This window comes from Sparus aurata, chromosome 15, assembly GCF_900880675.1.
Source record: "Sparus aurata chromosome 15, fSpaAur1.1, whole genome shotgun sequence".
In the NCBI taxonomy this organism is placed as follows: Eukaryota; Metazoa; Chordata; class Actinopteri; order Spariformes; family Sparidae; genus Sparus; species Sparus aurata.
In genome coordinates this window covers 5,738,586-5,765,146 of record NC_044201.1, presented here as the reverse complement: position 1 = coordinate 5,765,146, position 26,561 = coordinate 5,738,586, and the positions used below count along the sequence as shown (strand labels likewise).

The window sequence follows — 26,561 nt, the reverse complement described above, 5'->3', positions numbered from 1 at the left end:
CCCCCCCCTCCATTTTTCTTCCAAAGCCAGCTCATCCTCTTCTCAAATGATAAACATTTCATGCATCCCAATTCATCATCTATTTTCTGAAACCCTGACACAGATATGACGGGGAATATAACGCAACGGGCATCTGGCTGCAGCATTAACTCTGAAAAAAACTTCTCCTGTTTCTCAGAGAGCGCCAGGCACGGCTCGCACATAGGGAGATCAGAGAACATGGCCGCTGTGGTTCGCCTGCTACCATCAATCAGACCCCAAATGGCTTCCCTGACACCGCCACTACTCATTTTCCAGCGTGCCTTACGTGGCCACCATCTTGAAAAGAAAAAAAAAAACAGCAGGGGGAAAAAAAAACGGTGAGGAGGAAGAGTGCTTTTTTTTTTCTTTTTTTTTTTTTTGAAGAGAGGGGGCCGGCGAGGTTGGCTGAAATCACTGCCAAATATTCTCCTAACAGTGGGTTTCCAAACACATCATCTGGAGAGGTGGGCGGGAGATGTAGTCCAGGTGCACACCAGCGGCGAGTGAGTGAGTTCTCTTGTCAATATTGTGTGCTTGAAATTTTCTGACACACGCTCACCCCTACCTTACCCCTCCCTCGTTAATGCCGTCCTCCCTCTTCACACTCCCCCTCCATATCTTTACCCGTCTCTCCTTTCTCTCCCCCGCCGCCCCTCCCTTCCCTTCCGTGTGCTGAGGCCAGAGTCAAATTTACAACAACTGTCAAAGTCAGGGATGACAGATAAATTAATCTTCTCTTCATGAGTTTACATCCCAGGCATCTGGGCTGCTGATCTGGCCCCTAACAAGCGCAGGGTCTCAGCGAGCTGTCTTTTAAAGCTGATGTTTTCATGGCCAGAGATGAATTACCCTGTCACGAGAATCTATTTATACAGCAGTTAGAGGGTGGGGCTCTGGATGCAGGACAGCGTGATTTCATGGGTTAAGGTCCCCTTGAAGCATCTCTTAAATCTGGTTCTGTCAGACACACATCAGCACCTGGTCCATTTTTGGAGTCGTTTTGGTTAGAGATTTTCTCTACGTATGCAGACGTATTGTTTTTATCAGGCGCGCCTGCTAGCTGCAATTTCAGGCTGCCTCGTCCTCTGAACACTCGTCGCTGCATAGAGCCAGAAGTTAAATTTGATAGCGGCTCCATTAGAGAAATGACATTAGTGTGGAGTGTAAAAGCATATAGAGCAAATGTAAATTCACATTCATCATCCCAAAGTCAGAGAGGAGATGGAGTTGCCCCTGTGGATCATGGACCCATTATCCAACTCAAACAAATCCAGTGGCTGTGAATGCTCTAAGTCCCACAGGCGCTAAATGGGCCCTAACTGACGGACAGGTACAGTATATTTTGACAAGGAAAGAGAGCTCTTTCATTTGCTGGTAACATTAAGTACAAAGTACATTTTAAGCGGCCTACTTTCTTTTTTCAAAATAAAAGTCAGTCAGTATTGGGAATACAGGGCAGTACAAAAGATAAAAAGATTAGATTTACTTTACTAATCCACTTGGGAGAAATAACATCTTTTCACACACACACACACACACACACACACACACACACACACACACACACACACACACACACACACACACACAGGCCCAAAATACAGTTGAAGAAAAAGAAAATCCAAATCAATCTTTATTGTTCATTCTTAAAAACCAAAAGTGAATCTTAGCATCTACATTAGCAAAAATACAAAGTGAGTATTATGGTAAGCTTGGAGATGATCCGTGGTTTTAATACATACCAGGTTACAACATGACTGAGAAATATTTGTTTTAGGGGTCCATGTGCAAAAGGTTGAGCAAGAATAACAAAAGACCTGCCATCACCTGTAAGGCTATCCCGTACAGTCACCACTACATGTTTCAGCCAAACACACAGAGCATGGACATTCACTTTAATCACCAGTATCAGCATGGAAAGAGCAGAGAGGTCCGCACACCGATTCATCTGCCCCTGCAGTATGTGTTCACCTGCTTCACCTGTCGTGACCACACAAACTTTGCGCTCTGTGGAGGAGAGGCAGTTGACATGAAGATAACATTACATGAGTCATCCGTCTAAAACCAAAGATTCACAGACGTCGAACCCATAGATATCTACATTTTTTCCAGTCAATGTACACAATGCAATTTCTATTGCAGTACTGTTGTTGGCCAGCACAACAATTTCACCTACACAGTACATTGCATTCACTGCACCTCAACATCTTAATTAGATACCAGTCTAACATCGTCTCTGGTCTTCTACAAGCAGGCGCTGCACTGAATGAGGACGGACGCCGCCGTGATACACACCTGGACCGACACACTCTACTATTACAAAGCATGAAATGCACAACTGGTTCGTATTGCCAACAAAAAATGCAAACGTCCCACTGTTTCTGTTTTTGTCCAGCACTGCAGCGCCCTGTATTCATGCTAAAACTGTCACATGACCTACATCACGTAAAGCAGATGGCAGCGCGTGAGTGCTACTCTTGGAAATCTGTGATCACAGAACTAGAGTTACAAATGTGCAACCTGTTCCTGAAGGTGCTGATGACTTTCCTGTTTCAGTCTCTCTCTCTCCCTCTCTCTGCCTTTCTCTCCTTCGCTCTCTCTCTCATTCATCTTAAAATGGATTGCTCTGTCACCTGGACTAACACTTTACTGAGAGCAGCCATCAATACTTTTTGTCAAAAACTGCAGGCTGCGCCAGACATGTCATCAATCACCATTTACATAAAACAAAGAGCTTTCTATGACTGCCAGTCAGAGGCAGGACTGCTCCGACTCTGCTGAAGATAAAAGGAGCTGTTTCATAGGTCCACAGAGACACTGACTGCACTGCAGGCCTACATGTGTTGTCAATCTCAACCCAATTGCTATTGGTTTGCAAATAGCAAGCAATAAATCAGTGAACCCGAGCCATTTGATCTCATCCATAAGACTTGAGGTGAGCCTGCAGTTTTAAAGAACGGCTCTAAAAGAACAGACAGGTTAATGTTTAACTGGATGAAAATAGCACCGATGGGAAAATGACCGATCCCGACAAATTGTATAATGAGAAAAGGTCAAATTTATAACAATCAAGGCTGAGGCCTGATGACAAAATGCATAAGTAGTATTTGACTGCTTCACCAGCATCTGCGGCATGTCATGTCCACCTGTGTTTGGACGAGTTCATAAGCCAAGAGATATGGACGGCATCCTCTCTCTCCCCCCCCCCCACCTCCCATCCAGCCCCGGTAGACGAAAATAAGCCGGCATTGATATGAAACACACACACCGGCCTCGGAGGCCTGGCTCATACATTCACAGCCCCTGACACCCGGAGGAAGGCACGATTTCATATCATTTATTTAACAGAAGAAATATGGTAATCTTCCTTATAATTGTTCCCACTCCAATCTTTATTTTCTACACAAATACAGTAAGCAGGCCAAAAATTCTGAGATAATCTATTCAGCCGATGTGGTTTGTTATTTTGGCAATAATGTATTGCATAAGCGCTAAAAACTGATTCACTAGGAACTAACACGATTTCCTCTGTTTTCCTCTCACCTAAAGTTGTGCAAAGACGCACGCACGCACGCCGCGCGGGGGTGTGTGTGCATGCAAACACGCGCACGCACACAAAGAATTCAATTTGGAAACCATCATTGGAGCGCAGAGGAGAACTGGAAAGTCATATTGCTATAATGCTCAGATTATCAATCATTCTGACATTTTATTGGCTTTATCACTGTACATACCATTAAAATGATGTCTGGCCCAGATTGTCAGGGGGCAAACATTAAACAGGCCAGGATTAAAATGCAGATCCCAAACACCTTCCCCTCTGCCGCTGAAATTGCACAGGACTAGGCAGCTGACTTTGGATGTGCTGTCAGAGGAGACATCGCATCAACACGGGGCTGAGCTGACGAGGGGATAGATAGTGTCACACTCAGGAAATGCAGAGGCTTCCCTCTATTTATCACACGCTGTAGTCAGTCAATGCACTGAAAGAGTGATAACAAATGAGGGGAAGAAACATCTATTAATCTCCCCTTGCACTGCTAATCAGACATCATTGGCAAACTCCTTTGCACGACGAGTGACACGCGGCTAGCCCGGCGCTCACGGAGGAACGTATTAATACCAACGCTCGTGCTATTAAAAGTAATTTTGGTGGCTCTGAGGCAGCGAGGAAAGCAAACATCCATATTTCAAAAGATCTTGACAGTTAAAAGGTTGTTAATGGGCATTTAAATGCTAGTGCGGCTGCCAAGCTGGCAAAGTGAGCCATAAAGCAAGAAGAAATGTCTCCTCTCTCTCAAAACCTTTAATCAAAGCCATGTAAAGCAAATATACCACTCAGCTGCCTGTGTGGGGGGAAAAAAGAAAAGTTTTTACAAAACATTCTTCTTCTACCACGTTCTACTAAGTAGTTTGTATAGTCATAAAACACGTATGCCTACACAGGTTTTTAATGCCTTTTTCCCAAAAGTTCAGCTTTCCATTGCTAGTACAGTGATATTTATACAACAAAAGTAGAATTAAAAAGGTCATTATTTAAGCTCGAGAACACATTTTTGAGTACATCTTCACAAGCGGGATTTTCATATCTGACAGATGAAGACAGGCCAGAGAACACGCACTGAAGTTTTTAAAGATATAATAATGTGTCTGGAAAATGAAGCACGCCGACTGTTTTGCGTCTGGAGGAAAACATGGCACGTTACCAGTTCTGCAAAACAAGAAGTGCTTGGCTCACGTCCACATTTGTCTCAACTGTCTCATTGTGGAGGCGGTCCGGACATAAAGTCAGAAAGTCTGTAACAAGAAGTCTGACAACCTGCATGATCTGCTAAGAATGAGCGAATGAATTATGAGAATGAGTGGCGGAATGTGCGGCGGTTATATCTGGATTCGTAATTCTCAGCCAGCCCACAGAGACAGTCTGAGCCCACAGAGACAGCAACAAGTTTACTGTCGGCTTTCTACAGTAACTTCAGTTTAAAAAAAAAATAAAAAAAAAAAGGTTTCCTTAATCTCAGTAAAGTAGACACACAGTAAGAACAAGCCATGCACAGTGCGCTGCATTTTCAACTATTTCACATCCAAATTAGCATGTATGTATATGCAGGTTTTTCAAACGCAGGCAAACCAGCGAAAATTACTAGATTGACTCCTTTCCCATTACCAGACGACAGGTTTCCCTTTTGGTCTTTTTTGTGATGTGTCACGTTTGACATCAAGAATGAGCTTTGAAACAGGGAACAGGGAAAAGCAGCACGGAGGCTAGTGACAATGTGACGGCACTTACTTTTTTTTCTCTATCTTTTATTTCAGTCTCTCTATCAAACACAAAGTTCTAGTGCTGCAAGAACAGAGACGGATGGAGAATGATTTGCACGCCAATCTCCAGAATTTCGACGCATGTCGTTAAGGTTGCCACGGAGTCGAACCTTTGCAACGACTAAGAAGCTCGTGACAACACCAGTGCTACCCAGTATACCGGTGTTTTTCAAGAGAAGAAGGAAACAAGAGTTGACTTCTACTATGAGGTAGGGTAGTCACAGGAAATGCAGTGTGGTCGGTCATCAAAAATGCCCCTACAGAGCAAAACAATGGTCTTTTCTGACAGCGGATCAGTCTGAAAAATGTCAGGAAGTAGTTTGGTGCGGCCTGTGGGAGCTGTTAGAAGAGGAGCTGCAGACGACAGGCAGCACACCTCCAACTTCTGAGTGAGTTTGTAACTATAGCGTGCGTCTTTTCAAGTGTTGATTAAAAATGCTAAATTATGGTGGCGCTGCTGGGCAAATAATGCACAGCCGAACACTGCGTCACACCGGGAATACAGCCTACCACGGCAAGCCTACCTGTCAGAGCATCACGCCGGAAAGAGGTCAAATTTAGCGTGTCCACCCGGATGTCATGTTTCCACTACCATCAATCAGAGCTGTAGCCAGTAAACGCCCATGACTACACAGAGGCATTTGACCATGGAATGAATGCCGTTAGTACCCTTTCCCACCAAACACAAAACCCAGATGTTCGTGGCTATTATTGGGTTTTTTGTCCAGTGTGAAAGGACATGGATTAATATTCAAATGCCGTACAAAGCCACATGCGCAGAGTCAGTACAGGAAACTCTCAAGGGGTAGATCTGTGACAGTTATGATGATGGTTTGATTCTATTTTGCTGTTGGTCATATGATAAGAAGAAACTGGCACAGTTCTTCCTGTCACAAGAGAGCTCTTAATGCTCTTTAATGGACTGCATGGAGTTGTAGCAGAGGACGAACAACAGGAAAACTCAGAGATCCCAGAGATTTCAAGATTACATATATATTATATTGAACTACATATGTAGAGATGTGGCTTCGTGATACAGACGGAAGAGAGAAGTCCTGCTGAGGTTTCATTATTCATCTTAAAGCCTTTACTGTGTGTTAATCATTATGTAGGATGGATGTGTACAGTATGAATGGGCTCAATAAACAATAAAGGCACTGTAATTTGAATTCTATATATTCCGCAATGGCCTGCATTCCCGGGTTTTTTTTGTTTGGAGTTGCTACGTCTACATGTGTAAATATTTCTGGTCTCTATACGACAGCACATCTTATTAACATGCATAATGTCATTAGACTTTTGAAGTGATTGGCACGATTGAAAAGACATGGATGGACTGACAGCATATCCAATGCCTGATTGATAGACAGGAGTGAATGTCTCTTTGTGCTCCAGTTAAGAGGATGGTGCAAAATGTTCAAACCTCACAAGGTCCCATGACAGGGCACAAGATGTTTCCATCTACGTCACTTCGTTATTGATGTCACCCTCAAACAACATTCAGCATTTAGTTCAGCTGCGGAGGACACCTAATTTGCCGGGCGAGTTAAATCACGAAACAGGCCTGCATTAGCTCATGTCTAGCGTATCATATCTGATCGCTCCCCGCGAGGTTAAACAAAGTGGGCAACAAATGTTTAGATAATTGCAGCATATAGTTTTGATCACGCGCGAGCCCCTCTAATGAACCGTCACAGTGTGAACGCAAATGACTGCCTGCGTCAGTGAACTCCAGGCGAACAGACGCGAGTCCTCCTGTACAGGGACTCTGAAGCCTGTCACAAAAGGCTTTAGACAGCACTGTTCCTCTCATTAATCTCCCAACAGAGGAAATGAATAGACTGACTGCACTCAACATTTTTTTTTTTTTTTGTTCTCTCATAAAGAGAAACACAGAAGAGCTTGGAATGAAAACTCCACACATTATGAAAGCTATTATCTTCAGCTGCCAGTCTCGGTGAGAGAGAGAGAAAGCTGGTAATCCAAAACTAATAGGCAGAATGAGAGGTGCAAAAAAAAAAAAAAAAAAAAAGTAGGGGAGTGGGTCAGATCATCTCTCTCTCTCCTCCAATTACTGACAGACAGTTGAGAATATGAAATGAGACTGAGGAATGAGAAATATTCATATTTTCTCTGAATGGTATTAAACCCTGACAAAGTAAAAGGAAATGGATGGTAGTTTCAATTTTGACAAAGTATCGAATCTGACAAGATATTAAACTGAGCTCAAAACACAGACTGTCCGTATCATTGCCAAGACAAAATAGGATGTTCTCATCTTGAGGGGGGGGGGGGGGGGGGGGGTCATAAAAAAGATTTATTACTAAAAAGACACAAATTGACATTCTGAGAATGACTGCTTCAATCCTTTCCTTTCGTCAAATTATCAGGCAGACAGCGTAGCCTGATGTTTACAGCGAGGCTCGTCTGGCACCAATCCTTAGCCACCAAACCAGTGAAAATAGCGAGCATGACATAACTCAAACTGCTTGATCTGCAGTCAGCCACTGCAAACAAAATCCCTTTAAATCCTTGATGACTGCAGGACACTCATCTACCGCACACATCCATCATCACAGAGGTTGCCAGAAGGTCAGTGATGGATCTAATATAACAAACCATCCAACATCCAGCAGTGTCACGACTAAGCTTTGAAAAAAATAGACAAGATTCAGTTGCAGGATCTTTTTTTTACCAGGGCCTATTATTATTAATCAAATGAATGATATTATAATTCTAAGTTATCTTTTTGCACTTGCATTTGTGACGGCAACCAGTTCCCTCCAAGACCTCATCTATTTTCCATTAAAATAATGCACACAAAAACACACACACACACACACACACTCACACACACTTGCATCACCAACACCCCCATGAGAAATTTGGTCATACAAGCCTTTTTCTCGCTTCCGGATATTCTTTTCAATTCTGGGTACCTCGAGCATCCTCCACTGGATCCACCACTTCAAAAACACACCTCATGAAAAAATCAGGAGGCCTGTCTGACATGTGTCCCTGTGCCCTGATGGCATGCCAACACCAAAGACCAGCATTGATTTTCTGTAACGCGGGGTCGGATTAGCCCTCTACAGGGATTAGCTGCCTGTGCAGGGCCTCGGGGTTCGCTATAAAACTAATAATTAATTTAAACAGCCGGGCCCATGGAAGGATACACTCACTACACGATCCCAGCATGAGGGGGTGAGTATGAGTGACGGACTGTCTGGCACTCCCTGAAATTAACAGCTGTGCGTTTGTGTATAGATATAGGCCCACTGCATGTTCAGCTTGGTTCTGATTGTAGTTGGCTTCCTCTGCATATCTATCTAAAAAAAAAAAAAGTGCATCTACAGATTAAAACATAGTCTTAATTAGAAGTATTTAACCATTTGGCTTGGTTTAATGACTTAAATTGTTGTTTAAACTCTTTAAGATTGACATGGTGGTGTTTAGCTGATAAGCTAAAGTTGACAATAACACAATCACAACAAAAGGTCGTAAAGATACAGTATGTACCTAATAATAGTCATAACAGCCAAGCGGAGGAGGACAAAATCTAACCGCAAACACACCGGCAGTTGTCTCCAGGCAATAAAAACTTAGGGTGACTGTGTATCAACACTGGCACCGACTAATTTATGACTTTATTTTTCTTAGAATACACTGGAATACGAGGATATATATGCAGAGAATACATTGTATGAGGGAGTTACACTGTGCTGAATTTGAAAATGTCTAAATCAAAGGTTGTAACATATCAAACAATGCAAAAAGGTCTCAACACTGAAGTACTGATACCAATACCTTGACTTTAATACCAGTTACTGAACAATATTTGTTTGATGCCAATTGTATGATGCTCCTTTTGCACTGATACCAATATCTAGTGTCTTTCCTGCATGCCCCGATACAGCCAATCACAAGCGACCATTTGATCTTGGCACAACTGGCATGTTGCATGCTTATTGGCTCACTGATGCTGATGAGGGGAACTCCCTTTATACTGAAATTTGGTATCTAATAGTGAGACATTTTTCAATATTCGATGGTATCGAGGCAATTCTGCCAATGCCATAAAAGTAGCATAGCTCGATACCCAGCCCTAACTGTAATAAATCAGGGCTTGTCTTTGTTCCAAATGCAAAACTACAAACAGCAACGTTTTGATTTGTGAAAATGAGTGCTTTACCTTGTATACACATACAGGTTCACGGCACATATTAGCCTAGTTAGTTTAAACAAGGGAAAATACTCATGTGCAATTAAAGCTGAAAAAAAAACCCGGCTAAAGGTGCACATTTAAGGAGAAACGTTTTATAAAACCAATATCTGCGAAAATGAATATGGTTCTGACAACAAATATTATATCACACACCAGTGATATATGGATATATGGATATCTGAATCTCTCGTCTGAAGAACTTACATCTTGTCAAGTTCGCCATTGTGGATTCCTTTCACCTGTAGTTCCTTTCCAAAGTACAGATACATACAGCTGTGCATGTTTTATGGAAGAACATCTTCTTGTTTATTGATTAAAGGAATAATCTTTTTTGCTGTAAAGCGACGCAGCTGGGTTTTTTTTGTGAAACGCAGCACAGACCTGTTTGTTTACACCTGGACTGTTACTTCAAATTGACGTAATAATATTTACAGGCATCGAAATGCCTGTGTATACGTTAAATACTATTCAGAACAACGTGCCCAAAGCTGTATGAATAAAAACGTCTGAGGACAAATGTGTGTTTTACTTGAAAGCGAAACAAAAACAATAAAAAAGCACCACAAGTTGAAGCCTTTTCACTGCAGCCCTCTGTTATCCTCCCCCTTCCTTTTACCTAGCTGCCAATACGGGGTTGCCATAGTCAGAGAAGGTAAAGGGATTTCTCCTTCTCTTCAAAAGACTTTGATCTGACTGACACACAAACGGCCCTCAGATCACAAGTCTACAGACCCTGTTGGGCCTCTCTGCCTGGTCTGCTTGTACATGTACACTTCGTCCCTGTGAGGATTCCGTACCCTCCGCCCATTTCCCTTCGTCTTCCCTTTATCCCTTCTTCCTCCTCCTCCTCCTCCTCTGCCTCCTCCTTCTACTCCTCTTCCTCTGCCGTTTGGTGTTTCGAAACATCTGAGTACAGACATGTTCTGAGCCTTGGAGCACCCAGGGGCCCGAGATCCAGACAGAGGGAGAAAATAAAGAAACTCTACAGTGCCCACGGTGCAAAAGCTATCTCACCATTACCACTGGGGAGAAACTCTTAAACATCACCAAACGTCTGGACAGACAGAAAAGATCAGACGACTGTTTGGTTTGTTGTTCACATAATCGTACTGTCAGCTAATGGTGCACTCGGCAGCTCACAGCGGCGCCGCCATGATGGGAATCAATGCGTTTATCCTAATGGATAGACAGTGTTTTATGAGGGAAAGCAGAGAACAAGAAGACAGTGCTATACAGACCGCTGGCCCCAAAATGGAAGGGTTGTTCCTTGTAGTTTTCCAGCACAGACGTGTCAGCAGCATGGACATGAAACATGCCGTCACTGTTTCTTATCTCAATATGTCCCTGGGTGGAAAAGTGAGGCAACAGCTTACTGATGTCTTGCAGCCTGCCTGACCATTAAAACATATTTCCATGCTGATGGATGTCAGATGTAGCCTCAAAAAAACAGAGCTTGCCCTTGATTTCTGAGCCCATTCCCAACTACAGTTTTTCTGAACTTATTCTTCACGCATCACGCGCGGAACATGCAAATAAACACGATAAACAAGTTGAAATAATAAAAGAAAGGGGAGAAACCAGAGTGCAGCCGTGTGAGAGCACAGGGACTGCCATCTCCCACAAATCTTCCCGTCTGACCAATATCGAGTTCTGGGGATGGCGGCTTGGAAGGACAGTCTGCGTGGTTTTATTTTTTTTTATAAGTGAAAGCTGTGAAAGATGTGAGTAAGTTTATCTGAAATGGAAACAGGAAATGAGTTACAGCTGTGCTGAGAATGTGGCACAGCTGTCCAGGGTCCAGAGATGGTTTAAGCATTCTACAGGAGTGCAAGAAAAAAAAAAAAAAAAACTCACCCACGAAGGCTGTAAGGGGGCTGAAATTGCAGAGCAAGCAAATAAGATGGCCCGCATGCAGTGTGGTTTATCGCTTCAAGAGTGGCAAACCATGATTAAACCTGACTCAAATCACAGAGGCTAAAAGATTATTATATTAGTCCCTCGTCTTCACCAAGACGCAACGGCAAATTCCTTTCGTGAGGCCCTCAAGAGCTGCTATCTCTAATAACTGCTTCCAACGCCATTTTATGGTCATAGGATTTATTCATCCTCTGTCAACATTTATCATGAAGCCCTCTTAAAAAATCATCCCCTAAAATTCAAAACATGGCAAAAACTGCAATCATCCTCTAAAATCTTGGCATGAATCACCCATGTATCTGTCTTCACTTTTCACCCCTGGGCCCTCTAGGAAAGACTGTGGGAGATTGAAAGCCATGAAGCGACCAAAACTGCCTCGACCATACCAAAGGAAGTTCCTTTGTTCCTCTTCCAAAACAGGCTCCAACCTTTTTTTTTTTTTCCTCCTTTTTTTTTCCATTTGGGACCCAGCCGAGGGAAGTAGAAGCATGGCTGCCCCTCTCCATGCTCTGTTCTAATATGTTCCATGCCTTCCAGTTGCTTACATCATCAATCTGAGAGATGGCTGAATGTGATGGGGTGAACATAAACAGCGCTTGAGTTATGGGCTGAAAGAGACGCAGGTTGTGTCTCAAACATAAGTTGTCGCCCTCTTCCTGTTTTTTTGAATGAGAAAACGCTCAAACGGAAGGGTCCTAATCGCTGGCGGTCATCCCAACTGCCTTTGCATGAGTTCTGCGCTCTTAAACCAGCGCTGCAAAAGGACAAGACCGACAAGGAAGCGGTTTTGCTGCACTGAAATTCACCCAAATCATCAACTTCAAGCAGCAAGCTTGTTATTGACAGCAGAATGCCAGTCCTAATCATCTCCCTTTTAATGCTTGCTTAAAAATGCACACCCTCATGTCAAAACCTGAGTACACATTAACGCTCCCCAAATCGTCTACTTACTAAACATGTCACTAATGAATTATACATCTGACTTTTTCCCCTCGCTCATATTTACATGGTGTTTCGGCAGAATTTGTGTAGTACTTGTAAAGTATTTAATAAATGTTTAAATATGTAAGAGAGTCAAGATCTTAGCTGGTCCGTGCCCTGCACAGTGGATGTTTACGCAGTATCAAAAGGCTCTGCTGTGTCTATGAAAATGAGTAAGACATATGGATGGTTTGTTTTTCACTTGCCAAAACAGAAAAAAGGGAGTATGTCCACTTGGGCCCCATCAGGTCAAATCATAAAGATCCATCACTGGCTTTGCACTCTGCTAGAACGCCAAGGAAACATATTGTAGATTTTAAGACCCATTTTATTCAGCCAGACTGTGTACTAAAACTAATTGGATTTCTGTCAATGGAAAAAATATATCCCTGGGACAGCTTTGAACTCAATAGCTCTGACTATCCAACTGCACATGAGGGAGTGGGACCCTGCCACATGCCAAGCACCGGGGAGGAAATTTAAATCGGTGGTCAACATAAAATATTAAAATAGCATGGTATCAGATTTTTGAAAAATGATGTCAGGGCTCATTATGGCCAGCAAGGCAGTGAATTAAGCTATATTTAGTGGGTGATAATTGAAATCATAGCTGTAGTCATTACCACTGACAAGTTTCTAAATAATACCCAATAAATCCCCTCCTTTTAGCAAGGTCCCCATGACAGCTGGCAGTGCTGAAAAATATAAAGTAGAGAAACAGAATCTCTTTTCCTTTCTACTTCCATCCCCTCCGTCCTCCCCAACTCCTCTCTTTCCCTCTCTCTCTCTGAGCCAATAAAATGTCAGCTTTTATTCTCCTCCTCCAAAGTGTTGGCTAGATGTCAGCAGACCCTTCTAAAGCTCTGCCACTGCAAGCTGAAGGCCTGTAAATCTCTGTGTCAGTGGCACGCCATCCGTCTTGGGATATACAATAAAAAATGTGACGCAGTCATAAAAGGAATGGCATCACTGCCCAGTATATATAATGTGAACAAAAGGAACATAAAGATGTTCTATTTCATTCACAATCCAAAACCACAAGATGGCCTTATATTGAAGAAGAGAGGAGGAATGCACTTGAAGGCTGATGGCAGCTCCTGACAGTGATTAACAGATGGTTCCTCTGCCATCAGTGGGCTTTTGTTGTGTTTTAACAGAGAGATAAAGATTTATCCTACGTGTGTTATACTGAGGGTAGAGGAAATGTGCGACTGAAAGCCAACAGACTGGCTGCTCGACAGGCTGAAAGGATAAAGTCGACAATATTCTATATTTCCGTTGTCAGCACGCACAGTAAAAAGACCAAACCATCAACAATGATTCAATCCTACTAGCAAGTATCCTGCGCAGCCAGAGCCTGACGTAGCATGGACCTCCATTGTTCAAAACCTATTTAAAAACACATCAGTGAACAACACCACTGCACTGGTTGACACGTGCCTTTATTACCATGAACATGGCCACTGCAGTTTGTTTTGAATCAATCCAACGCACACTGTCCTGCTGCTGTTAATACTCAGAGCAACAAATCTGTCTTAATCCACCACTGAAAATAGTCCCCACCAAATGCCCTTGTTTTAGTTATGTTTCCGTAAAACTACAGTGGCCAGCTGTTTAAGGGAATAATGCGGCATTTTTTGTGGCCTGTTTTTACATCATCAGTACAGACAAATGAGTTTGGGACTTTCACAAAACAGAGAGGAAGTTGTGAAGTATTTAGACATGGACTTAAGCAGGGCTCACCAACACGGTGCTAGCGGGAGGCATATGACGGGCCTGCAGGGCACCTTAAACCTAGACTGTCTCCTAATATCCTCATACATTTAGCCTATTAAATGTATAGCAGTTTCCCACACATATACTTTACTTGAGTAGGCCCAAGTATGTTTGGTGACCCATTTTAGCATTTCACACTTTTTTAATACTTTCTTATGTATGTATGTATGTATGTATGTATGTATGTATGTATGTATGTATGTATGTATGTATGTATGTATGTATGTATGTATGCTCTCTTTAAACACACTGTAATGCAACCTCTCCTATTAAATGAAGGCCTACATAAGTGCCCCTGGTTGTTGCAATGTCATTTGGTGCATGTTGTTTTGATCAGCTACATAATTAACGATTAACGCGACTCACCCTACGGAATCGTAGATGAAAAAAAGAAAAAAAGTTTGTTTCTTTGGCCGAATTTGTAAGGTGGACAATTAAACGCAAACTATGTAATGTATGCAAACTCTTAAAGCCATTCTAAAGGAAAATAGTTGATTTTTCTACTGTAGTCTACCAAGTGTATTTTTATTTTGGCATCTTGACACCCTCGGCAGCTGTCTCTTGAAAGAACTGATGTACAACTCACTGTTGCATACATTTAGACTTCTGCAATGTTGTGGGCAACCTCAAGGACCGTTGCCTACTGTCACTGAATAGTTGCCATGGCAATAATTGCCACTTCCTAAAAGTGCACAAAAACAGTAAAAAAATATTCACTTCCATGAATTTTCCATGACAGCACAGCAAAACCAGAAGAATGGAAGACCTTGATTATGTGATGACTTGACTCTGCCTATACATTTAGCCGTCTTTGTTCTCACAGTCATGGTGTTTATAGCAAAAGCTGATGTGTTGTGATGTATTAAACGTTATGAAAAGACGAGTAATATGGGTGCATCAAGACCTGCTCTAATGTTTGACTGAATCTATGGAGCCATGGGTTGTTTTTGAGAGTGTTCGATCCAAATAAGATTAACATGACTGCAGGGATTAAGCTGTGGCGCAGAATGTGACATAGTGAACCTCACCTCCACCAAAACTCCCATTTCTTCAAAACCTACTTGAAATAGAGCGTCAACTGAAGACCTAATTAAGTCCATCCTATCTATAGGTGTAGTTTACAATATGTGTTATGAGTTAAAGGGATATTCCGGTGTAAATTTAATACCATGGTCTAACACACCGTGAAACTGTGTTAGACTCCCTCTCGAGAGATAAAGTTGGCAGACCGCTAGCTAACTTAGTTTTAGCATCCTCAGAAACGACCGTACGACAACAATACATTGCAGTAAATGGATCCAAATATAAAACTGCCATCAAAAAGCCACAAATAATGCTCAGAACAGCACCAAACTTCAGCAACATTAGAAATAGGGTCCCAGCACATATTTCGAGGCATCAAACATTTGATATCATTGCCGGATTTGTCGAAATAGTTTTGTTTATCTTTCCGACAAATACGGCAACGATATCAAATGTTTGATGCCTCGAAATATGTGCTGGGACCCTTTATGTGTGTTAGACCACCCAAAATGTTTTGTGGACGACAAAACTTCACCTGACTTTCTGTCATCATGGGGGTAGATAATGACTATATTTTCATTTTTGAGTGAACCTATCCTTTAATTCATTACCTTGTCCATTAACTTTTTTATGGCTCAAGTCAAATCAGATTTTCATCAGACGTTGCTGCAGACACTGCTGGTTGTTCAAACAAGAAGACAACAACTCCCCCGGTCCCATGCAACTTCAGGACATCATCAAACTATGTCGTTTCATAGTTTTGACTGAAGGACCGTCAGCAACTGGAATAACATGTTAAGCGTGGTAGATTCAAACAGACATTTCCCTCCATAGTGGTTCCACCTAGCCGTAAGGCATATGTACTGCATTTAACATATATGCAGCTCATTTGCAAACCTCATTGCCCATCAGGCATATGTACATAACGGCATATTATAAAACATAATGAAGACCACGAGCTGAGTTTTGGTTGGGATTTGTGGGTTTGCCTTCAACCATTACAACCTTTTGTTTCTTCTCAAAAAGAAAACATATTTCAACTTGCTTTTAGTTCCACTGGAACATTGTTGTCTTAGTCGATGCAGTGAGAGGTTTTGTGTAATAGGCCAACACCGTAATCTTTGAATGATTTCCAAAATATAATGACCAATAGAGCATCTTTCCTTCCTCACTATAGGACTCGGTGACTCCGGCTCTCGGCTGGCACTATGTGAACTGCCCTCAACAGCGAGAAAAGTGTTTGCAGCAGTAATATAAAGGAAAATTCTGATTTAAGCACAAATTGGAGAGATGGAGGAATAAAACAAGCCATCCATTATGCATAACATATACAGCTCTATGTCATCCCATCACTTTCCCAGGAGTAGTGCATCATTTAAAAAAAAAAAAAAATGCAAAAATTAGAAAGGTTTTTTTTTTTTTTTTTTTTTCCAGAACCATAGAATGATACAAACTATCAATGTCCTTGATATGAATAAGTTAGTTCCTGCCAGGCTGTGTCCCTCTCATCTATCTGGTTTAAATCTCTTAGGGCTGGGAGAGCTCTGCATCCTCCCTAATTTATGAGACACAGATCAGGTTATCCTAGAATGTCGGCCTAAACAGGCCTGATAGATCGGATATGGAATATATTTCCTCAGCAGGACAGAGTACGCCACCACTATTACCAGACGCACACACACTCCATGCTCCCATGTAAGTGATTTGAGGACTTCATACTGCCAATGTTTCATATCCTCTCCTCCTAACTGACACTTTATCTGCATACCGGCATCTCTGAAGATTGAACACTTAGGCAAGACAATGACAGGCCCTCTTGCCGTTGTCACTTCTCATTCTAGGACTGGTCTAATGCCTCTTACTGGGCTTCTGCCAATAACAGACCCCTCCTCCTCCCTTCACCATCAAACAACCGGAGTCTACCTAGCTTGGATAGAAAAAGGAGCACTTGATGTCTGTGACACTCATTTGTCAATTAGCAGGCCCCTTCCCGTGTTGACACGCAGCAACTTGAAAGACAGTGCGCTTCCTGTGACGAATTAAGAAAGACAGATGAGTGAGGCGTGAGCGGCGGAGTAATACTATAATGTTCTTTAGATATGAATATAAAATGACACAGCTGACAGGCCATACAAGGTTTTATTTCATTTCTCAGTGTACCAGGCCTCCCTACTTTGTCTTCTTTGTTCTCTTTTCATCAGACCGCTTACATCTCATTTTGACAGCCAGGCGACATTTAGAGCACTTTCGTTTTAAAATGCGAGTTAGCATACTTGATTTGTCATTAAAATGCAAAACGCCTGCCATCACCAACATAGCCCGGGTGAGCACATACCCCCTCAGACACACACATAGGCACACACATACAAACACATACACAGGTAGCTGAGGTTCATCTGCAATGCAAAAGTCCAATATGGAACCCACTTTCCTAAATGGACGACTGCTCGAAAGACGGTCCTTCCATAAAACCGAGCTGCCTTTGCAGCAGATAGAAAACGAACTAACCTTGTCATATTACACCTCAACAGTACGCTAAATGTGTTTCGAAGAGCATTTGAGATGAGAAATAAGCAATGCAGTAACAGAATCTTGATCCATGTTGGATCAGCGCTGCCTTGTTGGACAGTTTGATCTGAGTTTTGTTAAGCCACTTTCTTCCCTCAAACTAACGTTTTTCCTAGGATGGCGACAAAAATTCAGGTTTGTTCATCCAATAACTGCGAGCAAACATTCTCGATGTAAACCCTAAAATGGCTGGTGGCTGGAGAAGGCATTCACGGAGTCCCTATGATTGGATGGCAGGTAAATAAAATTAAAAGTACAATCTGTCGTTCGAACAACAGTGTGAGACTTTTGCTGGTAAATGACCTGGGAGCTCTGAGGTCAGGCATGTTGGCATCTGGCATTGTGCTGCAATTATAAAAGGTTTAAAAGCCCAACAAAATAAAAATGCTCCATATAAACATCTCAATCAGAATAAACAGGCCACAACAACACTAAATTTCAATCAGTTGCAGGTGTAGGGGGTAGATTCAACCATTTCATCGACCGATCAAAATAAATATCATCCCATGTAAAGGTTATAACCTGATTGTTTTCTGACTGCGCTCGTTCTGCACATGCCCACTGTTGTGACATAAATGCATAGTGACGTACATTTCTCAATTTACCAAAGATGGCAGCATCTAAGGAAAATACTGCACTGAAGATGCGATAGATATCCACCTTCAGGACAGGGAGAGGATCAAACACACACCTGAAGACCAACCTGTTTTCCCTTATGCATGATTCATATGATCAGCTCATCATCGAGCTCTGCTGACGTCTGATAACAACCAATTCAACTGAATCAGGCTTGTTAGGGGACATGCAGGACAGGGGGCCATCAGGACCGGACTGAAAAACACTGGAAGAGGTAATGCACCTCAACACATGACTAATTTTTTTTTATTTTAGGGCTGTATATGAGTGAGTAGAGGTTGAATATAGGCCTGTAGTACTTGTCATACTGTCACCTGGCTTGTAAAAATAACACAGCCAGATCATCTTTTGACCAATTAATTTGGACCTTTGACACATTTCTCAAATACTTAGCCACAATAGCACTACCATAACCCTGTTAAAGCACAACACTTAAACAGAGCACTATTGCCAACAGTATTTGTGTAACAGATGATGTGGTCTGTAAAAATCAGATCACCTGGAATGAAAAACATTATGCTGAACCATAGCAACTATCTGACAGTTGTTTGCAACATATTGTACATGCAGTAATCACCTGCTCATGTTACAGAGGACACACGACGGGCAGATCTAAATAGCTTACGCAGATCTAGGTAAAAAAAAAGCAGGCTTAACTTTCAGGTCAGGTTTAAGGTTTCACAAACGCCGTCAATTGCCCGAGTGTGACTTGTTCATCAAGATGCCATGTCACATCTCAGAGGAAAGGTTATCACTGCTCTAACAATGTTAGGCTGTCCTGCTGTGTCTCACAGACATGTGTCCTCCTCGAAAACCTCATGTGTTGAGGGCAGAAACGCTGCACGTAACGGATGCAGGCACCCAAAGTGCACCCCAGTCACAGAGCGGACATGTCGTGACAGCACACGCCCGCTCGCTGCATTCATTGTGTACACACCTGACCTGGAACAAAGTGGACGACACCACACTCTCCAGGCCTGTCCTGAGACAGAAATCTCACTGTGAGCCACACTCCTCAACACATTGATGAGACAGGCTGACACTGCAGCACACAGAGGGAGAGGTGTGGGTGTGACAGCCCGCTACCATAATTTCATCCTGCCATTACCTGCCCAGCCACTCACAGTTACGCTCGCAGAGACAGATGCACAAACACTGCGCGCGAGTAAACATGCACAAGCATACACACAAACGTAAACACACGGGCAACACACGGCAGGAACACACAGGACTGAGTTAAAGGTGGTGCCAGTACATTGCTTCTCACTGTGACTCGTTGTCAGGCTGCTGGATGAGTGTTGTCAATTGAGCTGACAGAAATAAGCATATTAGCTGCAACAAACTCTGGCAATGTCTCTCTCTCTCGATTTGAGTCAAGCAGCATGAAGAAGTGCGCGGTGCTGAAGGCAGTCCACTGAGCTTCACTAACGTGTGCATCTGTTTACACCTGGTTTGAGCCGGAGCTGACACTGAAACGAGGTCAAATGTCTCTGCTGTCTGACGCGTAAAGTCTGATAGAAGATTCCTGAATGTTGATGCATGGGATAAATATTTCTATGATATTGTGATATAAGGCTATCTACGTAAATCTCCCTTATAGGGAGCATTAAAGTTTGGTCCGCTTATCAGTTTGCTTGAAAATGCAGTATCCGCTGAAAAATCTAAGCTACTGTTTTGTGTGATGACCTCCGTGGTGTCAATTTAGAGCTGTGTCTCTGTCCTGTGTCTGTCTAATCTGTGCTTCTTCCTTGGAAGGTAGCTAATTGCAGTATCTCGGTGCACCTGGGCCCAGTGTGCTGAAATTACCTAAGCCACTGCTGCAGGCCTGAATTCTATCTGCTGTGTCCCTCTCCAAAGGCACATCTTAAGGTACACACACTGTCTCGCCTCTCTGTCTACCGGCAACATTATCTGCTTTCTTCGTCAGCGGTGAGCTTTTTAGAAAGTCAGCCACCTCGCATTTAGGAATTTCTCACCTGTGATTCCATTGTCATAGCAGCAGGTGAAGGCAGCCTGTAAATCGTGTAGCCAGTCAAAACCAACATGCACCAAACAGTCGCAATAGCCCGGTACAGCTTGTACAAAACAGCAGAAGTGGGTCAACATCAAATGAGAGAGGTCGCATCAAAATCAGTGCATTTACAGGAGGGATGTAACACCAAAGAGTCTCTCTCGGCATGTGTGATTGACGGCAGACTGTCCACTAGATAATCCTTCATGGACGGCTGTTGATATACTTGGGCCTGTTGTTTAGCAGCTAACTCTGTTGCACAAATCACACAGCCTCTGAACCAGGGAAGGGACGAGTGGCAGCGGCAGTGACAGACCGTCATTCAGCTACTAACCCAGTAGCATAAAGCACACATAGCCAAAGAACAGAACTGCTGCTAAGGCAACAACAGACTCGTTTGGCGACCAACGCACAAAGCACACACCTAACGTACCGCAGTTAAGGACTAACTGTCGCCTAAGAAATGTTTGTGATGATTTATAATTAACTGGTTTCAGCCTGACATTCGTCTCACAGGAAAGCCCACTAGCTAGAATACAATCAATGGAAATGTGATGCTAAATGAATGTTGAATGTTTTGAAGCTTAGTTGATGTGTGTTAATGTTAGGGCTGTAGCGATACACTAATCTCACGATACGATATGATACACGATATTCAGCCCACGATATGATATATATCACGATATTCAGCCAACGATACGATTCGATACACTTGCATCATTTTCTGAAAGATTTTAAAAGGGACAGTGTAATTTTGGTGACATCTTGTGAGTGAATACGACAATACAACCATTGAATTAATTGTAGGGCTGGGTATCACCAGGTACGTCGCGATACAATACCATCACAATATTTTGCCCTCTATAACGATTCTGCGATAATCGACATATTGCAAGAAATTTCATCCACGATACATCACGATATCTGTGTCACTGAAGAAATTCAGAATTTATTGACTGCACTGAATCCATTTCACAACTATCATTAAATATCTATATGTGTGGGTTTCAGAGCTACTTAAACCATTTTTTAAATTTTATTTGGTTGTATACCTATGTTTGAACAAAGATAAAGCTTTTTTTTTTTTTTTACATTTTTAAATATCGATATTTGGCACCAGTGTATCGATAACGTACCTCAAGACGAAATATCGCGATATATCGTGGTATCGATATTTTGGCACACCCCTAGTTAATGTCTTTCTGTCACTGTAGATGCATGGAGACAAAGTAGTGTTGACATGAACCTGCACCAAGCATCAAAGCATATAGATCTTCACTGATGGGAACTATACAAAACACATATAGGCGTCGTCATGAAATTAAATCTGTTAAGCTTCAGTATAAATGACTGCTTATTAGATATCAGTAGAAAACTCAAAAAACGTCGTAACGGCAAAAGCTTTCCACCATTAATCTGAGAATCAGGGGCCTCCCTGGTTTCTTTGCATTCTTAGGTGGATCAAATCCACGGAGGGGGGTTGCATTGCCTTAGTTAGCATATAACTTTATCACATGATGGGCTGCTTATTGAATTTCACAGCTCCACCCAGCCGTGACCTCCCACTGTTGTCATATGAGCACCTACAGACATCCATCACAGCATAGAACGAGTTCAAGGAAAACAGCGGATATGTAGGTCTGACCATACTGGTCCGTAATGAATAGACATACAGCTTACACTGGAATTATTATATCAAGGTGACTCACCTGTGAGAATCCGCCATGAAACGTTTTTTAGAAAATGTCTGTACTAGTAATCTTCATGACGTTCAAACATTTTTTTAAAAAGCCAGCAAGTTACTACACAGGTTTTCAATGTGAACCATTCAAACACAGCATCTATAGGAGAAAAAGATGAAGCACTATGTAACAGATCACTTTGCCCACTAGCAAAGCATCAATCAATAGTCCACTGATATGAGCCCCAAATGGTTTCGAGTACTACTTCATTACTTCTGCAGCGCTCCTCTGCCCACACCAGCCTTTGAAGTTTAGTAATGATATCTGACATGTAAGATTAGCCAAACCGAAAATTAATAATGAATTAGTAATATGTGCGTCATAAATATTTGATTCTAAACATCAAGTCCTTAATGTGGCAGGTTCAAGGGAGAGAAACATAATGTCGGCCTTGATCTCCCTGAAAGCAACACACACAAGGGTTGTTTCAGTCAGATTTCATAAGGCTGTTTGCGAAACATAACAGCCTCTCACTTCCTCTGAGGAAACACCAAGACGTCTACTGTTCCACTGTCCGAGGGTGTTGCACTTGCACTCAGCAGTCAAGATCTGATCGTATCATTCTGTGTAAAGGATATAATATATTTACAAAGTACATGTTGATTGTTAGTGTGGGTTTTTTCTTTTTTTTTTTTTTTTTTGTTAAGTTTGACAACCAGTAGCTGCAAAACTAACGATTAAATGAACAACTTGTTTATCGTTAGCTGTTTGACGCCACATACAGTACATACCACAACACCATGGTTACCCGTGCTAGTCATGTAAGTGAACAAAGAAAGACAGAATACAATTCCGGTCAGCAAAATATTTCTTTTTTAAAGCTTCAGGTTAAAATATATTTCTGTACACACAAATCTTGGAAGTCATCGGCTATCATCATCGCAAGAATTCAGCCTCTGGGGGTAACAGCTAATGTTTTGGGGCTAATGGTGTAGCCAGCTAATATCCAGCGAAGATAAGATATGCAGGCCAAGACTTCCTCTTTGGAGTTAGCAACTTGAGAGATCTAGATGACAATTACGATAACTTCTATACTGTTAAGCTTATAGATATCAAACAGTCGCAAATAAATATTTGAAAGCGAAAAAAAGCTAAATCTTTCGTAAGATGTCGGCGGACGTGATGGGTCTGAGTCTGTATTTCAAGCCAGTGCTATCGGCCCGTTTTCCTCTCCATAACTGTTTATGAAATCATGCAATCAAATCCCACTCAAACATGTCTGATCAGTACTGAATGTGTGACAGGTGCATCGGAGAGCAGCGTGAATTTCATGAAAGTGAAAACTCCCTGCTTACTAATTTCCCTTTCAACAGGTTTATTTCAATTTCAATTTCCTTAGGATCCCCATCAGCTGAGGCAGAGCATCAGCTGCTCTCACGGGGATCCGCACGAAAACATAAAAACATGACCACAGACAAGACACTTGACAAAACGACGGCATGATGTTAAAATCAGAACGAGTGTAACTACTCTAATGAACTTACTACTGTAACCCATACAACATCTTCACAAAGGCTACATATTGGTAATCCAAAGAGCTTAAAAAAATATGGCTGAAGGCATAGGGCTATGGGGGTGTATATGAACGAGCATCACAGCAGATAGCCATAGATGCTGCGTAAATGATCCAATCAGACGACCACAATAAAAAGTGGTAAACACAGTTAACATATCTGCAGTAAAGGAAACAGTGTGGCTGAGTTTTTTTTAAGCTTTCTTCAAGTTCTAATCAAATATCAAAACATTTAAAACCAAAAAAAAGGCATAAGACAACAAAAGCACCAGGTCAATAGGACTTTACATTTATGCCTATATGTCCGATGTGATGATAAAGGGTGAGCCCCGGATGACGCAAAACTGTACGCACAAACAGTTAATATTAGGTCAGCAGGTCAGAGGTCACACATTTCCTGACACTAATGGGTTTTGGGTTGTTTTTTTTCTGGTAACATCACACCAGAAACACACATTAACAGTGCCTTGCTCACAGTTCATTCATTCATCCATCCATTGACAAACAGATTTTTCCAGCCGGTCTGAGCTCTCAGAGCAGCTGGCGGATTTTGCAAAGTGACACGGCGTCAATCAGTGCAATTGAGGACTCCTCACCTCCAGCACAGACAACTGCCTCGAGACAACTGTTTTCAAGCAAAAATTGCCTCTATTCAGACGGCTTCATGGCCTGACAGTCATGAAAGGGCTTCAGAAACAAAAGCACCTCATAACCATCGTCTCCTTTCTTTTACTTGCCAGATCAACTGTGCTAGTCCTGCTGTTGAAGTGGCAGCCCCCTCTGAAGCGGCTGCCATGAGGTGTTCCTTCATGTCCTGACAGAGGAATCTTTTCTTCTATTTGCCCCCCGAATTAGCATGTCACATTTATCGATCGCGCCTTTTATCCTGCCCCAGCGTGGCATCGGCCCGGCTATAACGCTCATTCAGCTCTTTGATGTTCTGATGACACTCTGACCACCTACAGACCCAGGGAACCAATTCAATTGCACCTGATGTAAAGATGCATGTCACCGAGCGACAGACAGCGAGGGAGACACGGGCAGGCAGCATATGCATCAAGGTGATTACATGTTTGTGAACTGTGCATCTGTCATACCGCAGCTGATTGAAGCTCAGGTCCAGCCTTCTCGCGAACTTGCCATACGTGTCCCCAAGGAAGTCTGGAATGTATTTACAGTCATGTCCCATGTAGGAAATCTTTAAGAAAAGAAAAAAACAGAGAGAGAACTGTGAGGTAAATACAAGAGCATCCCTAACATGAGCACGGCTATGTAACGCTGTTTCAGGAGGCTCCACCTTTAAAACAATAATGACTTGGGAGCACTGTTTGGATTCATTTTGAATGATGCAGGATGCTACATGATTTAGCAGTTAACACTACGGCGAGAGCGTTTCACCGTTAACACCCACAGGAGCAGACGCTTGTAACTGAGGCCACACGCAGCGGTGAAACGGCGCAAATGTTTTACTTAAAGGTGCACTATGTAGCTTTCGGTACGAAATTTTAATCTGAGGAGAAAGATCGTCATTGATTGATTTTTTTTAATGCTTTTTTAAAAGGACAACAGCGTTTTGTACTGTTTTGTTCATACGTGGCGGACCCTGCCACCTTTCTAGCTTCAAACAGTGCCCTGGGGACCTTATTTTCCTCTGGGAACAGCTAATTTATTCAGTTATGAAAAAAATAAATAGTGCTGAGTTAACATTATTACCTAATTGATCTGATAAATATCATAACACTGACTTTGAATTTCTTCTCCCAAAGTAAAAGTATCAACACCACAGTGAAGTAATCTAATAGAAAGTATTAGCTTCAAAAATAATCTTCAAGTACCAAAAGTAAAGTATTCATTATGCCGAATGGCCCATATAAAGCTGATGCATGCCTGTATTATTATGGGATTATAAATATTACCACATGTATGTACTTTATAAGCGTCACCATGTTGGCAACTGGTAAAGGTTGAGCTAATTTTGACTCCTTCATACAGGCTGCATCTGGCTGTATCCATCTATAACAATAACAACAATACATTCAATACTCCAATTACTCTGTACTGATAACTGAAAGGTAACACGTCCAGCTGTCAGATACATCAAACGGAGTACAAAAAGTGCAGTATTTGCCTCTGAAATGTAAAAAGTGGGAAAACTCGAGCACCTCAGACGTGTACGTCATCTGAGTAAATGTACTTGATTTGCATTCCACCATTCCACCATGCTATTAATGTTGCAAAGACACAGGCTCATCATCTTAAACAGGCTTTGCAGTGGTTATTATACACACTGTATAGTACTTTAAACAGCAGCATGCACAGTGTACTTCATGACGCATGACGCTGCTCTACAGCTGTAGGAGGAACCACAAAACTGAAAGTCATGACTGTAAGTTCTCCACAGGCTGTCACATGACACCAGAGCTGTCGAAGAAGTAAACACTGCTCGGAACAACTGCACCTCTTAAAAAAAACACACACACACACACACACACACACTCACAGTTATATTTCATATTATATTCGGGAGCAAAGTCCGACGGAAACACTTTCAAAGTAAACTTACTTGGGTTCCATTCAAAGCGACCAGCGTCTCGTTCTGTGCCATGACTTTCTCCTGACAATGACTGTGTCGATCCGAGATAAGCTATCTGGGTTTTTATCCTAAGTCCTGCTCTCGTCAGACAAAAAAACCCGCCGTTTCCAGCGTTAACAGGTAATGTTCGGCGGATAGAGCCCGGCTGCTCGGGACGTCCACACTGGCGCTTTTCAATTGAGTTTACAGTTTCCGCGTGCCGTCTCAATCAGCTGACCTGCTGTTGTGCGGAA

General features: G+C 42.3%; 1 protein-coding gene across 1 annotated transcript in view; it reads right to left on the bottom strand.

Moving 5' to 3' along the window:
- Positions 1 to 26,561, bottom strand: part of lrmda (leucine rich melanocyte differentiation associated) — a 225,434-nt gene extending 198,873 nt beyond the window's left edge. The window contains exons 1-2 of the mRNA XM_030440977.1: positions 26,299 to 26,561; positions 24,833 to 24,933 (exon numbers count right to left, since the gene is read on the bottom strand). Of these exons, the coding sequence (XP_030296837.1) occupies positions 24,833 to 24,933; positions 26,299 to 26,340 (143 nt within the window). The 5' untranslated portion in view covers positions 26,341 to 26,561. The remainder of the gene's footprint in view (positions 1 to 24,832; positions 24,934 to 26,298) is intronic.